The sequence below is a fragment of the Apodemus sylvaticus genome, chromosome 20 (genome assembly GCF_947179515.1).
Source record: "Apodemus sylvaticus chromosome 20, mApoSyl1.1, whole genome shotgun sequence".
NCBI classification, from domain to species: domain Eukaryota; kingdom Metazoa; phylum Chordata; class Mammalia; order Rodentia; family Muridae; genus Apodemus; species Apodemus sylvaticus.
The window spans coordinates 2021571-2037270 of record NC_067491.1 but is presented as its reverse complement, the minus strand read 5'-3'; the positions used below and the strand labels follow the sequence as shown (position 1 = coordinate 2037270).

At 55.4% G+C, this 15700-nt stretch overlaps 1 protein-coding gene across 3 annotated transcripts; it reads right to left on the bottom strand.

Moving 5' to 3' along the window:
* Positions 1-3: 3 nt before the first annotated feature.
* On the bottom strand, positions 4-10441 carry Plppr3 (phospholipid phosphatase related 3). 3 transcript variants are annotated; one of them, XM_052165839.1, is made up of 8 exons: positions 10330-10441; positions 10051-10223; positions 2614-2799; positions 2378-2513; positions 2042-2237; positions 1883-1940; positions 1629-1802; positions 4-1392 (listed from the first exon to the last, which is right to left on the bottom strand). In XM_052165839.1, the coding sequence occupies exons 2-8, from the start codon at positions 10123-10125 to the stop codon at positions 76-78; spliced, it is 2142 nt and encodes a 713-aa protein (XP_052021799.1). In that variant the 5' UTR covers positions 10126-10223; positions 10330-10441; the 3' UTR covers positions 4-75. The 3 variants fall into 3 exon arrangements, with proteins under 3 accessions (XP_052021799.1, XP_052021800.1, XP_052021801.1); XM_052165840.1 differs by having other exon boundaries at positions 10051-10173; XM_052165841.1 differs by having other exon boundaries at positions 10051-10138.
* Positions 10442-15700: the final 5259 nt, after the last annotated feature.

Below are 15700 nucleotides of genomic sequence, written 5' to 3'. Positions count from 1 at the left end.
ACCTTAACAGTTACCATAGGCCTCTTTATTGGTGGGGCCGTGGACACCCCAAGCTCCATCACAGCTTCGCCAGGCTCAGTCCTGGTACCTCCTGGCCTGCATCCTCCTGTAATAAGTTTCAGCCTCGGCCTCCGCCTCTCTCTCCGCCAGCCCGCCCACCTGGCGCCTCAGGGTGGATTCCCGGCTGCCTGCGCCCAGGGCCCCTTCACTTGCACCTGGTGGGGGCAGACCCTCCCCAGTGGCCAGGTTGACAGTGGCCACCACCCCATACCGGGGCTCGTCCTGGTCTGCGTCACTTACTGGAGACCCCGGGCCCACTCCGGGCTGTTTACAGCTGCTCCTGAAGCCACGCGCCAGGTCCCCCAGCTCATAACCACCCTCCCCCTCCGCCACTTTAGCCTTCCACTCCCAGGGCGTGCTGCCAGCGGACAGGTGCACCACTGGGTGGTGAGGTGCGTGTGCATCAATGGTGACAATGCTGGCAGAGTCACGGTCTGATGGGGACCTGTACTGGGAGGAGTCGGAGCTGGCACTGGAAGATGAAGCCGTCTCGGCCTTGGGGCCCCCTGCTGCCTTGGACATGGCAATGACCTGGAGCAGCCGCGGTGGGTTAGCCACCCGTGGCTGTGACGGAGCCACCGGGCCCCCTCCCTTCTCGGCCATCGACAGCCACTTGGCCCGCACTGATGAGCTGCTCTTGGGTGACAGGCCAGCTCCAGCCTGAACTCCTTCCTCAGGGATGTGTACAAGGGGCTGGGGCCCTGGCCGCGGAGGCAGGATGACTCGGGGCCCCAGCCCTGGCCGAGCCTGGACAGTAGGGTAGAGTGAGGGTGGGGCAGGCCCTTCCTCTTCCTCCTCTTCCTCCTCCTCTTCTTCCTCCTCCTCCTCCTCCTCTTCCTCCTCCGCTACCTGCTCTGCTGGGGCCCGCAGATGCACAGGGCTAGCCTCATCTGCAAGCCCCAGGCCACGCCCCTCCAGGGACTTCTGCTTCCACTCACTGATGAGCTGCCTGGAGCGGGAGGCATCCAGGGGCACGTGGATGGTCATGTGGCGCCGCGCAGGGTCATCCAGCGAGGGCGTGCTGACCCGGGGCAGCGTGTTGCTGAAGGTGACCATGCCCTCCTTGCCCATGGGGCTGCGCGGGGCCAGCAGGTCCACATCCACACTGGCTCGCTTCAGGCTGCCGAGGGACGTCTTCTCCCGAGCCACCGGCCGAGGCACCCCGTCGAGCCTCCCCGGCGGGCCCAGCTCGTCGGTGCTGACAGACTTATTCTGCTGGTACATGGACTCGCGGCCCCGCTGCGTCAGCGATCGCAGGGCGTCCTTGGCAGGAGCTGGCGCAGGCACCTTTTCTGCCCGTGGCGCCTGGAAGTTACCCACCGCGTGGCAGGCCTGGGGATGATAAGGGCTGTCACGAGGCCATCACCCAGCAGGGCACAGCGCCTGCAGGCCACGGGGAAGCACCAGCATGCTATGCTGGCGGGATGATGCAGAGACAGGGATGCTTCTTCTTCCCTCAGACCCAGGCCACCCACCAGGCCCCTTGGATGTTCCTCCTGCGCAGCCTCCCTGCCCCCGGCCACCGCTGGCGGCCAGCCTCAGACCTCCTCCTCGGCCACCACCCTCACCAGGTAGGCAGCGATGCCAGCACCGATAAGGAAGCCGGCGTAGACGTCCACGGGGTGGCTGCGGTACTGGGTGATCTGCGTGAGGCCGCAGACGCCGGCAGCGATGGCAAAGGCGAACACAAGGATTGGCTTCAGAAGCTTGGTGGCGTCCGAGATGACCGAGTTGAAGTACATCTGGCAGACAGGCGGGCAGGGTCAGGGTCTGGCTGCTGCCCATGGGTGCACACGGGTTGCTCACGGAGTCCACTACTCACCGACACGTAGACGGCAGCAAAGGCCGACAGAGTGGCGTGCTGGGACGGGAAGGTCTTCCTACAACAGGCACGATGGGTCAGCCCTGCTGCACTAGAGTAGCGGGGTTCGGGGAAGTCCCACGGCAGGGCCTGGGGGATGGGGATGGGGGTCCGGCTCACCTTGCTGAGAGGATGGCATGAGTATCGTGGCCAGAGCAGATGTCCTGTGTGATGTAAGGGTTCGACTCACAGGAAGTGCCCAGCAGGGTGTAATTGGGTTTGCAGACGGTTAGGAAGAAAGGCGTGTGGTAGCCGGTGGCCAACTGGATGACATCTGTCACCAGCGCCGTGGCACACAGGCCAAACACGTGCACACCTGAGGACGAGAGGGCCAGGCCAGGGGAGGGGAGCAGGGGGGAGGGGTGCTCCCCCTGAGCCTGTCAACACCAGAAGCCCGCCCTCCCCGCCCCCACGAATGGACTTGGAGGCAGGGTCGGGAGGCTCCCAGCCACTCACCCACAAAGCGCACGGTGCGCCGGAGGAAGGAGTTGAAGTTGCAGCCACCAGCATTGATGCTGCCCTCCACGCCCCCCGGACCTCGGCCCCAGAGCCTGGACTGCAGGCAGTAGACCATGCCTTCGCCGACCATGATCTGCACCCCCCAGGGACAGACAAGTCAGGCAAGGTCACAGCCACAGCGCGGGGCGAGGGGCGAGGGGCTCGAGCGCACGGCCCCCAGCGCAGCTGCTCACCGAGGCCGCGGGCGCCGCGAAGGCCAGGCTGAGGAGCATGAGCAGCGGGATCAGCTCTTCGTTCGTCTCCACGTACGGCATGGACAGGGCGCGGTCGTAGCACTGAAAGCCCACCTTGGCCGGCTTGAAGAGGTCCGTGAGCTCCAGGAAGTACAGAGACACAATGGAGGAAGCCACGATGGGGAGCTGGGGGTCAGACAGGGGCCTGGGTCACTGGCCAGCCCGCCACAGGCTTAGCATGGCCCACGGAGTCACACCCCAGTCCCTGCAGCCGAGCTACACCTAAGAGGAAAGTGCGGTCGCACGCCGGGCACTGCCTACACACACACACACACACACACACACACACACACACACACACACGCTCTTCAGCACTGAGGTCCGTTTGCCACTGTGACCATGACGTGGAGGCTTGAGGGAATTTTGGAAAGCCGGTTGTGTCGGATGGCGTTTTGCCGAATGAACATGTAAAGGGCTGTTTTCTTGAAATGGACACTAGTAAAAAACTGTTTTATGAAGACAGACTTGTAGGGCTGGAGAGATGGCTCAGCGGTTAAGAGCACCCCAACTGCTCTTCCAGAGGTCCTGAGTTCAAATCCCAGCAACCACATGGTGCCCCACAACCATCTGTAATGAGAACTGATGCCCTCTTCTGGGGTGTCTGAAAACAGCAACAGTGTACTCACATACAACAAATGAATAAATCTTAAAAAAAAAAAAAAGACAGACTTGTAAAGCAATGTTTCACTTACAGTTACAAGTTAAAGGATGTCTTACAGGCCGGGCTGTGGTGTCGCACGCCTGTAATCCCAGCACTTGGGAGGCAGAGGCAGGCGGATTTCTGAGTTTGAGACCAGCCTGGTCTACAGAGTGAGTTCCAGGACAGCCAGGGCTACACAGAGAAACCCTGTCTCCAAAAACAAATCCAAAACAACAACAACAACAACAAAAAAAACACCCAAAAAAATAACACACAATAAAAGACTCTTCCTAAAGACACACATACATCGGTCCACCTTATAGGTGTTGTTGAGCGACATTTGTCAAGACTCTAGAGAAAAACACAATTAAAAACATCTAGTAATGTATTGATGGCTTCTCATTGTTTCCTTGGACTCCGGCCAAAGGACAGAATGATGTCAGCTGACACGCACTCACGTGGAGTTTGCTAAGATGGACTCATGCACTAAGACAAGGCCCGCAGGAGACACGTAATGTTCGAAGAGCGTCTGAGTACGCCTGATACACTCACATGGGCATCAGAGCCAGCATGCAGTGCTTCTCAGCCTCGTGTCTCATCTCCACTAATCTCCACTTCGTAAAAAGACACAGCAAAGAACTCTTCCTGGTGTCCCTACTAGGCCTGGTCCCTCCTACTAACGTCTCCATTTGACAAAGGCCTGACTGTTTCCATCAGGGTACCACCACTACTATTACCTCAACACACCAAACTAGACTACTAATACAGCTGTCCGTACAGTATTTACAAGTAGATTGAGCTGTTGCTACTAGTCTGTGAACTAAACTACTAATATCCTGACAACACAGATAAGATTTACTCCAAAAAAACATTTCCAAACAAGTCTACTTTCGCCCATGTCATAATAATTTTTCTGTTCTACTACCTCTGGTAGGTGATAGACTAAAAAGGAGGATAAAGAAAAAAAAGGAAAAATAGACCAAAAAAAGGAGGGTAAAAACCTTTTTAAAAAATACATTAAGCCGGGTGGTAGTGGCGCACGCCTGTAATCCCAGCACTTGAGAGGCAGAGGCAGGCGGATTTCTGAGTTCGAGGCCAGCCTGCTCTACAGTGAGTTCCAGGACAGCCAGGGCTTCACAGAGAAACCTTGTCTCGAGGGGAAAAAAAGGGGGGGGGGGCTGGAGAGACAGCTCAGCAGTGAAGAGAGCACTGACTGCTCTTCCAGAGGTCCAGAGTTCAAATCCCAGCAACCACATGGTGGCTCACAACCATCTATAATGGGATCTGACGCCCTCTTCTGGGGTGTCTGAAGACAGCTACAGTGTACTTAGATATAATAATAAATAAATATTTAAGAAAAAATTAAGCCGGGCAGTGGTGGCGCACGCCTTTAATCCCAGCACTTAGAAGGCAGAAGCAGGCAGATTTCTGAGTTTGAGGCCAGCCTGGTCTGCAGAGTGAGTTCCAGGACAGCCAAAAAAAAACAAAACAAACAAAAACAAAAGACAAAAAAGAAAAGAAAAAAAGCCTCAAAAACCAACCTAACTAACAAACAAAAAGCGACACACCCATTTACCCACCCACCCCTCTACATCCACCTACTTATTCATCCACCCATCTGTCCATCCACCTGTCTGTCTGTCCACCCACCTACCCGTGCACTCATCAGTTCATTGTCCACCCACTCCCCCATCGTCCCTCCGTCCGTCTGTCCGTCCGTCTGTCCGTCCGTCTACTCATCCGCCTGGCATACATGCAACGCACCCACCCACTCCATCCCTCCTTCTCTGTGCCGCCTCCCTCAGCTGCTGCAGCACCAGCCCCTCACCAGGCTGCGCCTCTAGTGGGTCCTGCTGGCCACTGTCCCTTAGAGCCCTCCCTACATTCCCGGCCCTCCCTCATCACCCACCAACTCTGCACCAGCTCTGCAGCGAGTGGCACCAGCGTGCGGCTGGCGCTGAAGTCCCTCACTCGAGCCCGCGTCCTCTGTACCCTGCAGGCACTGTCCCGCCACTCCAGGGGACAATGCCAGCACCGCTGCTCCCTTCCAAAGATAGGGAGCCATGGGTCCTAAAAGCGGAGCTCTTTTTTTTTTTTTTTTTAGTTTTAAGATGTATTTATTTATTATGACTAAGTACACTGTCGCTGTCTTCAGACGCACCAGAAGGGGGCATCAGATCTCATTACAAATGGTTGTGAGCCACCATGTGGGTGCTGGGATTTGAACTCGACACCTCTGGAAGAGCAGTCAGTGCTCTTTTTTTTTTTTTTTTTTTTTTTTTTGGATTTGGTTTTTTCGAGACAGGGTTTCTCTGTGTAGTCCTGGCTGTCCTGGAACTCACTCTGTAGACCAGGCTGGCCTCAGACTCATAAATCTGCCTGCCTCTGCCTCCCAGAGTGCTGGGATTTCAGGCATGTGCCACCACCGCTCTGCTCAGTCAGTGCTCTTAACCGCTGAGCCGTCTCTCCAGCCCAAAGCAGAGCTCTTGGGGTCAGGCAGGGCAATGACTGTCCCCCGACGGTACCTAGAAAAGCAGCCTGAGGGAGGTGTGTTAACAGTGAAGGAACGTCCAACTTACTACATCAGTTCTGTAGCATCTGCAGCTGGCCTCAGACTCGCTGAGCTGCTGAGGAAAACCCTGAACTCCCTCCTGATCCTCCTTCATCCCCCTCCTGAGTGCTGGGGAGGCGGGTGTGCGCAGCCACCATCAGATTAAGAAGCATTTAGTGACCACCTACTGGGTAAAAAGTCCAAGTTGGATGAGTGAAATGGTGACAACAGCTGCCTGGGGTCTGTCCTGTGCCCCACTTTCCCCAGATACAGAACAGGAAGGAATAGCAGTCGTCTTGTGGTATGTGTCACACAGAGCTTAGGAGGCAGAGGCAGGCAGATCTTGGTGAATTAGAGGCCATCACAGGTTCCAGGACAGCCAGGGTTACAGGATGAGACCCTGTGTCCAAAAATTAAAAAAAACTTTTTAAAAAAGTTGTCTTGGCTCAAAAGTGAGCGTTATTCGAGGAAACAGAAAAGGGTCCAGACACCCAGGCTGCAATCGACAGCGAGATGTGGCCAGGGCGGGCAGCCAGGGCGAGCTATTGGAAAGGGCCGGCAGCAGAGGCCTGGACACAGCCTTAAAACTATCAAAGCCACAGGGCAGTGGTGGCACATGCCTTGAATACCAGCACTTCAGGGGCCGGGAGGCAGGAGGATCTCTGAGTTCAAGGCCAGCCTGGTCTGCAGAGCTAATTCTGGGACAGGCAGGCAGGGCTACACAGGGAAACCTTGTAACGGGGGAAATAGAAAAAATCAAGACCAAGATGTGGAGAGATGGCACAGTAGTTCAGAGTAGTTTTCTCCCTCCCTCCTTCTGTCTCTCCCTCTCTCATTTAACTAACTTATTTGTTTTTATTTTCTGCGCCGCATTTGTGTTTTGTCTGCATGTTTGTCTGTGTGAGGGTCTTGGATCCGCAGAGTTAGTACAGTCGTGAGCTGCCCCGTGGGCGCTGGGAATCGAACCTGGACGCTTTGAAAGAGCTGCCAGTGCTCTCCCTGCTGAGCCCCAGCCCAGCTGCCCTGCATTTCCAGAGGAACTGGGTTTGTCTGACTCCCAGAATCAGGGGAGCTCCCACCCTTCTGTTACTCTAGTTCCGGGACTTGTATGTCCTCTTCTGGACACAGGTCCCTGCATGCATGAGGTGTTCATGCGGGGTTTGTCTGCAGGAGCTTTTCCCAGAGCTGTCTTGCCAGCTCCAAAATGCCCTTCTCCATGTGAGAATTTCCATGTATAGGCGTCTGTTGGAGCCTCGGTGCCCAACAGAAGGGAACTGGCATCTGTACCGGAAATAAAGTAACAGCCTTGTGGTGTGAAGACAGCCTCAGGCCTGCACTCTGGTTAAGATCTGTTGCTCACACGGGGCCAGGTGCCAGTGTGGGCAAACACAGTGGGGCGTGTGAAATGCTGCACTTCCCTCTGCCCGGAATGGTGGCAGCACATGCCTGTCATCCTAGTATTTGAGAGGCTGAGGCAGGAGAATGGCAGAGCTCTGACTTCTGGATCAGCCTGGGCTGCCTTTTTTTTCCCCCCGGAGACAGGGTTTTTCTGTGTAGCCCTGGCTATCCTGGAGCTCACTCTGTAGACCAGGCTGGCCTCGAACTCAGAAATCAGCCTGCCTCTGCCTCCCAAGTGCTGGGATTACAGGCGCGCGCCACCACACCCGGCTCAGCCTGGGCTGTTTAAGGAGAATCAGTCTCAAAAGAAACAAAACAGGTCCGGAGAGATGGCTTGTGTTTAAGAGCTCTGGCTGCTCTTGCAGAGGATCTGGGCTCAGTTCCCACGGCCCCCACGGCAGCCCACGACTGTCTGGAACTCTAGCTCCAGAGGAACCGAGACCCTCACACAGACATCCATGCAGGTGAAACACCCACCCATGTGCTGGACCTCTGAGTTCAAGGCCAGCCTGGTCTACAGACCGAGTTCCAGGACAGCCAGGACTACACAGAGACACCATCTCAAAAACAAACAAACAAACAAACAAAGAACAACAAAACCAAAAAGAAATTAAGAAAGGACACACTAGTCTCCTCCCAAGACGTTTCCTGCGGTTCGTCAGCCTGCCCTCACTGGGGGTGGACACAGGCTGCCCGTGGCTTTTCTCAGAGGCTGCTCTATGTGATAATGGATATTCAGAAACACGTCGGTGTCTTACTGTAGAGGATGGGGTCTGTACTGCAGGGAAAGGGGCCAGGACGCCTTTGTGCCTTGCTAAATCAAGTCCTCACTGGATAATAAAAACCTTGGATAGGGCTGGCGAGAGGGCTGAGCATGTTAGGTGCTTGGTGCTAAACAGAATTGTGAGTTTGTTCAAAGTCACGGAATCCACATGGGAGAAGGAGAGAACTTAACTCCTGGGAGTTACCTGTGACCTCCACACCTGAGCCATGGCAAGTGTGCGTGCAGGCACACACATGAGTACACACACACATACTCACACATACACACACCTACACGCTCACGCATGCACACACACTCAATAAATATTTCACAACCTTTATATGGATATATATGTGTGTGTGTATATAATATATATATATATATGATATATGATATATATATGGGAAACTCCCTTGGGGGTGAGAACGGCCAGTTTGCATGAGCTCCTTCAAGGCCCCAGCTCCGCGAAGCAAGGTGTGCACAGTGGGGTGTGCAGCGTGAGGACTCGTAGACCACAGCGAGCTTTTAGCCCAGTGCGAAAGCAATTGAGGAAGACACCCGTCATCCCCTCGACATTCTGGCTCAACATACATATCAGCCGGGGTGAGCTCCTAAACACGGACGCACAAATTCAAAAGAGATCGTAGCTCTGCGTGGTGGTGTGCATGTCCCAGCATCCCAACACCTGGGAGGCAGAGGCAGGACGGCTGCTGAGAGCCTAACCTGGAATACATCTCAAACTCCAATCCAGCCTGGGCTACAGAGTGAAATCCCAGAGTGGGGCTGAGAACCTGGCTCTGCAGTAGGGCCCCTGCCTAGGATCCCCGAGTGAGGAGCTGGGGGCGTGATCAGGGTGGAGCTCCGCCTAGAATCCCCCAGTAAGGGGCCGGGGGCGTGGTCACAGTGGAGCTCCTCCTAGAATCCCTCAGTGAGGAGCTGGGGGTGTGGTCAAGGTAGAACCCAGTCTAGAATCCCCCAGTGAGGGGGCTAGGGGCGTGGTCAAGGTATAGCCTAGAATCCACCAGTGAAGGGGTTGGGGGCGTGGTCAGGATGGAGCTCTGCCCAGAATCAACCAGTAAAGGGAGGAGGCATGGTCAGGGTGGAGGCGCCGCCTCTGATTCCCCATTGAGTGGGGTGGGGACCGGACGTGGTCAGGGCTAGAACCTAGCTCTGATAAGGCCCAGGCCCTGGATTCTGCAGCCAACACTGAAGACACACATGAAAATCATTTTAAATGAGAGAAAAAAATAGCTGTAAATTTCTGGAAGGATTTCAAAGGATTCTGATGAGGGTGGGCCTGAGGGGCTGGGCAGAGCCTTGGAGTGAGCTATTGTCACACTTAAATGCCATCTTGGGACATAAGCATTCCCCCTAACGCTCTGTGGCTTGCAAAGGTCACCTGCTGGAGACCCGCTGGGAGACAGAAGGCTGGGGCTCCGGCCTGACCCGGGGTTTGTGAGACTCTGCCTGGCTCGCGGCTTCTGTCATTCAAAGGAAAATGCAGCCCTCCACACTTAGTATGCACCAAGTGAATGCAGTTATTGTTTTCTATTTTTAGACGCTCTCGGGTCTCCACCACAGCTGGCTGCTTCACCGTGGGGCGGAGGAGCTCTGCTGGAGATCGGGCGGGGGCACACAGCCACGCCATTGGAAGAAGAGTGCTGGGATTTAGAGGCACCCAGAGTACTGCAGAGCCAAGTACCCAGCACCCACTCTCACTAGTTGGGGCTCCTTCACCACCAATGCCCCAATTCCCAGCCCTCCAGTTGAGCGTCTCACCCTCGTCCTTAGAAGAACGTCCAGCATCCTAGCATTTCCCCCGGTCTGTCCCACAGTCTGAAGGACCCTTCTGAGGTTTTGCAACTCCTACTCGACCTGTAAAACCCTGTGCCTTCGGACCCAGCCTCATCCCCATCTCAGCTCCAGGTGACTGGTTCCGCGGTGCGAGTTCCTGTCCCTGCAGCGTGGAGGGGACTGTCTGGAAGCTCCCTGCCACGAAGACCTCTCTCCACGACCCCTACTCACCTCCACGAAATAAAAGCAAGGCAGGAGCGTCATGCTGTCCTTCGGCGTTTTATTCTTCTCCTTCATAGCAATCATGGTGACGTTGGCGCTGTAGGCCGAGGTTGCAGGGCGACAAAAGGCAGGCTGGAGACCAGGAGGTGCGCAGATGGAGTCTCCAGATGGGGAGATAAGGGCTAGCCAAGAGGGATCGGGGAAACTGAGGCTGGAGCAGAGCGGGAGGGGGGGGGACTTGGGGAAGGGAGATGCCGGAGCCCCCGCGCGCACACGCGGCTCGCTCACCTGGCTGGAGCAAGGAGGGCGGAGTCCGCTGCAGAGCGCGGACACAAAGCCCGGGTCCCCGCGTGGGAGGGACGCGAGGCCCGGGCGCGGTGCGCGGCGCGCCGGCTCTTTGTCTGCGCGCTCGGCCCCGCCCCGCCCCCGCCCCCGCCCCCGCCCCCGCTCGGGCGCCTCCGCCTCCCACTCTGCGGGTCTCAGGGTCTCCGGCCCTGCGCGGGAACCGCAATCGGGGCTCGTCCCTGCCCCTCGCGCGCGCCCTCTGTGCGCCCTGCGCGAGCACGGTTGGTCTCGGGGACCTAGGAGCGCGCGGCGGAGCGTGGGGAAGGTGAGATCCCGCGGCCCGCGCCCCCAGTTGCCTCCCTGCGTCTCACGGTCGCCGATTCCTCGGCCCCCACGTCTTCCGTGCCCGCGGCTCGCTGGAGTCCGTTTCCATGGTGAGGTCCCCGGGCAGCAGAGCGAAAGGAGACAAAGGCACAGGGGTGGAGGGGCTGTCTCCACCTTCTCTCCCCCTCGTCCCCGTCCCACCTCTCTGTCCAACCACCAGGCCCACCTCCTGACCCTGGGCAGCTGGTACCTTGAGGATAAAGGATTGCGATGTGCACTTAGGCAGCGCTTGCTGTATGCAAGGGTTTCCCCTCTACAGAGACAGGCCTGTAAATGTACCCACTGGTTGACCCCACCTCACCCTGGATGGAACGAACTGAGAGCCTAAGAACTTAGATCGGTATAGTCACTATCTGCTGAGCGCCTACTGTATACCAGGCCCACTGGGAAGTTGGACTTAAGCTGACAGACCTCCAACCCTCTGTTTGAAGCCGAGTGGTACCCAGTTGACATCTCAGTACTCAAGAGGCTGGATCTGAGGGCTGCTGGAAGTTCCAGCCTTGCCTGCCACACAGTGAGACTCTCTCTCTCTGTCTCTGTCTCTCTCTCTGTCTCTGTCTGTCTCTCTCTTTCTGTGTTTTTTTTGTTTTGATTTTTTTTTTTTTTTTTTTTTGAGACAGGGTTTCTCTGTGTAGCCCTGGCTGTCCTGGAACTCACTCTGTAGACCAGGCTGGCCTCAAACTCAGAAATCCGCCTGCCTCTGCCTCCCAGAGTGCTGGGATCAAAGGCGTGCGCCACCACCCCCTGGCTTCTCCCCCCCCCTTTTTTTTAAGATTTATTTATTTTATGTACATGAGCACACTGTAGCTGTCTTCAGACACCAGAAGAGGGCATCAGATTTCATTACAGATGGTTGTGAGCCACCATGTGGAGGCTGGGATTTTAACTCAGTCGGAGCTCTTAACCGCAGAGCCATCTCCAGCCCAGAGACTCTGTCTTAAAATAACTAAAAAGGAGGTTGGGAGGCAGGAGGCTAGACAGATGGCTCAGTCTGTAAAGCACTTGTGCTGTAGGCATGAGGACCTGAGTTCGAATCCCGAGGCCCTGGGTATAGGAGGAAGGCAGGATCACCAGGACTCTCCAGACACCATCTCAGGTAAGCAAGCAGCACCACACCAAGGAGAGACCCAGTCCCAAAGGTAACACTAGGGCCGCCTGTGCTCCTTTCTTCCCCTGCGAGACAGGCAGAGGGACTCTGTGAGGTCCGCCTGCACAGGGAGACCCTCTTTCAAAAAAACAAAAACAAAGGGGGCATTTGGAAGAATAAGTGAGCGTGCAGGCACCGTAGAAAAATATTACGTATTAGCCGGGCGGCGGTGGCACATATACTCTGGGAGGCAGAGGCAGGTGGATTTCTGAGTTCGAGGCTAGCCTGGTCTACAGAGTGAGTTCCAAGACATCATTTGTCTCAATGCTTTTCCCAAAACTGACTCCTGTTTCCCCAGACTCCACCTCAACCTCATGTTCTCAGAGTCTCCTTGTGGGGACAGCAAGCTCCTCAGGCCTGGTGGCCACATAGCAAATGCTCCTGCCATACAGACACACCCAGCACGAAAGGAGGAGCTGGGCATGCTGGTGTGTGTACAGCTTTCAGGCACCTGAGGCAGGAGAATTGCTGTGAGTTTCAATACAGCTTGGCTTATAGAATGAGACCATGACTGAAAACAAAAACAGAAGTATTTGGTGTGGTGTCCAAGCCTGTCATTCCAGCACTCTGCGAGATGAGGCCAGATTACTGTGAATTCCAGGCTAGCCTGGCTACATAGTTTCCGGCTAGCCTGGGCTACATAGTGAGTTCCAGGAAAGCCAAAGACCAGCAATGCTACATAGTGAGACTTTGTCTCAAAAGTAAATAAACACATAAATAAGCAATAAAGAATGTCCCAGGCGGCTAGAGAGATTGCTCAGTGGTTAGAGCTGCGGCTGCCCTTGCAGAGGACTGAGGTTCAATTGCCAGCGCCCACATGAGGCTCCTTACCATCCGCCACTCCCTCCAGCTCCAGGGGATCAGATGTTCACACTGCACACCAGGCACACGTCTTACAAGACACACTAGCAGACAAAAGACTGGACACACAAAATAAAACAAGTTTATTTTTGATGTTCTAGACTAGGTGTTGTAGCACATACCTGTTATACCAGCTTAGGAAGCTGAGGCAGAGGATTGCCATGAATTCCAAGCCACTCACACTATCTCAGAAGAACAGCAATGGCAGAGCGGCTCACCCCGTCGTCCCATCACTCGGGAAGTAGAGGCTGGAGGATTAAAAGTTCAGGGTAATCTTTGTCTATATAGCGTCCCTGGCCAGTCTGGGCTACAGGTGACTGTTTATAAAAACATGCACAGGTACCAGGCGGTGGAGGCCGCACCTTTAGCCCCAGCACTCAGGAAGCAGAGGCAGATCTCTGAGTTTGAGGCCAGCCTGGTCTACAAAGTGAGTTCTAGGACAGCCTGGGTTACACAGAGAGAGCCCCCCCCCCCCCCCGTGTCCCTGTCTCGAAGAAATAACAAACAAATGACAGAGAAGAAGGTCAGAGTGGCTCACACAGGCCCACCATCCCCCGGTGTCCGGGAAGGGGTGACCAGATCCCGGAAAGCAGTCCTTGGCCACAGTTCCTGGGTGGCAGGGCCCAGGTAAGCTGCACTCAGTCCTGACACTGTCTCAGCCAGCTTCAGGGGGGCTGGGGGTGCAGAAGCCCAAAAAGTGGGTACCCAGAAGCTTGGATACGCTCTGGGCCTCAGTTTCCCTGTCATTAGGGGAGGAGCTTGTGGGAACCCCTGGGAATGCTAGTGTTGAAAGAAGGCCTGTAACTGAAGGTGCTAGCGGGAGGAGGAAGCTGCGGCCTGCGGGGCACACGAGTGGGGGAGGGAGGGGCGCCTTGAGTCTTCCAGGGCAGGATCTCCACGTGGATTTGGGGAAAACGGACTCTTACAGATGCATGGCCTCCTCCCTGAGGAGTCTGGGTGTCAGTCAGGCACTGAAGGATCATGGGTAGATTCAGAGGTTGAGTGTGATGATCTCTTGTCACTCTTTGTGTAATTCCAACAGCCAAGAGGCTGAAACAGGAGGATCAGTTTTCATGGTCCTAATGCTAGCACTTGGGAGGCAGAGGCAGGTGGATTTCTGAGTCTGAGGACAGCCTGGTCTACAGAGTGAGTTCCAGGACACCTGGTGTTACCCAGAGAAACCCTGTCTCAAAAAACAAACAAACAAATAAAAAACCCCACCACCACCAATCCAAAAAAAAAAAAAACAAAACAAAAAACAAAAAACAACTTCAGCTCCATAGGGAATTTACCTGAGGCCAGCCTGGGCTACCTGAGGCCAACCTGGGCTACCTGAGGCCAGCCTGGGCTACCTGAGGCCAACCTGGGCTACCTGAGGCCAGCCTGGGCTACCTGAGGCCTTGTCTCAAAGTGGTCAGAAGAGTAAATAGACAGGTCTCAGAGGGGCACTAAGCCCTGACCAGGGCGTAACCCACATCATAGTTCCTGAGCCTAGCATGAGACAGAATCAGACAGAATCAGTGCATTTCCCCTGAAGAGCAGGGTCGACGGGGACCCTACCAACCGGGGAACCCCGAGCCCCACAAAAGGTGCTGGGGACTCAGGGTCGTGACCTCAAGCAGAAGGGGTAGAGGAAGGATTGTTGATGGTGCGATCGCTCTGAACCAACACCGGGTCCAGAGTCATGCAGCCGTTGTGTTGTGTAAGAGGTCTGGGAACTGAGAGGCGAGTCCCGGAAGCCCCTGGACCTCTGCCAGTGAGGCTTTGGTTCAAAATGAAACCGCACAACCTTCAACCTTCTCCGTCTCTCTTTGCCCCCCCCCCCCAGTCCACCAGGTCTGAGGTTTCTTTCCCTTCGTGTGGTTCATTCTTTTATCTTAATGAGTTTCCCTCTGTATTTGTGACCCGCTGAGATGACTCAGTGGGGAGAGGCGTTTGCTGCCAGACCTGGGGGTGTCCCTTCAGTGCTGGGGACTCACAGTGCAAGGAGAGACCTAGCCGTTGACAGTTGCCCCTGACCCACCGTGCAGACATGCCCGCACACATATAAGTAAGTCCATATGGGAATGAATGAATGAATGTTGTACAACGGGACAGACCGGGGACGGACCCGGGACCCTGTGCACACTAGGCAAGCACTCACTGCCCAGCTATGTCCTGCTGCGACGGGCTCAGACCAGTGAGTTAGCTAGTGAGTGAGTTAGCTAGTGAGTGAGTGAGTGAGTGAGTGAGTTTAGGTTTGAGGCAGGGTTTCTCAGTGTAACATCAGCTGTCCTGGAACTCACTCTGTAGACCAGGCTGGCCTCAGACTCACAGAGATTCTCCTGCCTCTGCCTCATGAGCACCAGGATTAAAGGTGTGCACCACCACTGCTGTGCTAGACTATTTTGTTTGTTCCTTTGTTTTATCAAGACAGGTAAGCCCTGTCTGTCCTGGAACTCACTCTGTAGACCAGGCTGGCCTCGAACTCAGAAATCTGCCTGCTTCTGCCTCCCAAGGGCTGGGATTAAAGGTGTGTGCCACCACTGCCCAGCACTAGACTATTTTATAATAAATGAATATATTTGCTCTGTGATCCCAGCACAGAGGCAGGAGGAAGTGGAGGCAGGAGGATTGATGTTAGTTTGGGATTTAATAAACGAGGGTAGATGGGGAGGGGAAAGGGGCTGGGATAGCTCAGTGGGTTGAACACTGTGGCAAGAGGAGGAACCGCAGTTCCAGTCCCCAGAGCCCGTGCACACCCGCTGTGGAGGCAGCCTGCTGGCATTCCCAAGCATTTATGTAAGGAGGCCCAGGCAGGACAGGGACGCCCCTCACCCTAAAAGCTAAAGTGTTAGTTGACTGGAACTTTAGAGAGAGCCCCTGCCGCAATATAAGGTGGAGAGTCACTGAGGAAGATACCCCGGTGTCAACCTCGGGCCTCTCTGCGCAGGTGTGGCCACACTTGCCTATGCAAAAAGAAGTAAATAAACAAAGAAAGAC

Coding starts and splice junctions, on each gene's coding strand:
- Plppr3 (XM_052165839.1), bottom strand. CDS start 10,125: ATGATTGCTATGAAGGAGAAGAATAAAACGCCGAAGGACAGCATGACG. Junction 2,514..2,613: donor TCGCGGCGCCCGCGGCCTCG/GTGAGCAGCTGC, acceptor TGGGGGGTGCAG/ATCATGGTCGGCGAAGGCAT. Junction 2,238..2,377: donor GCGCACCGTGCGCTTTGTGG/GTGAGTGGCTGG, acceptor TCTCGTCCTCAG/GTGTGCACGTGTTTGGCCTG.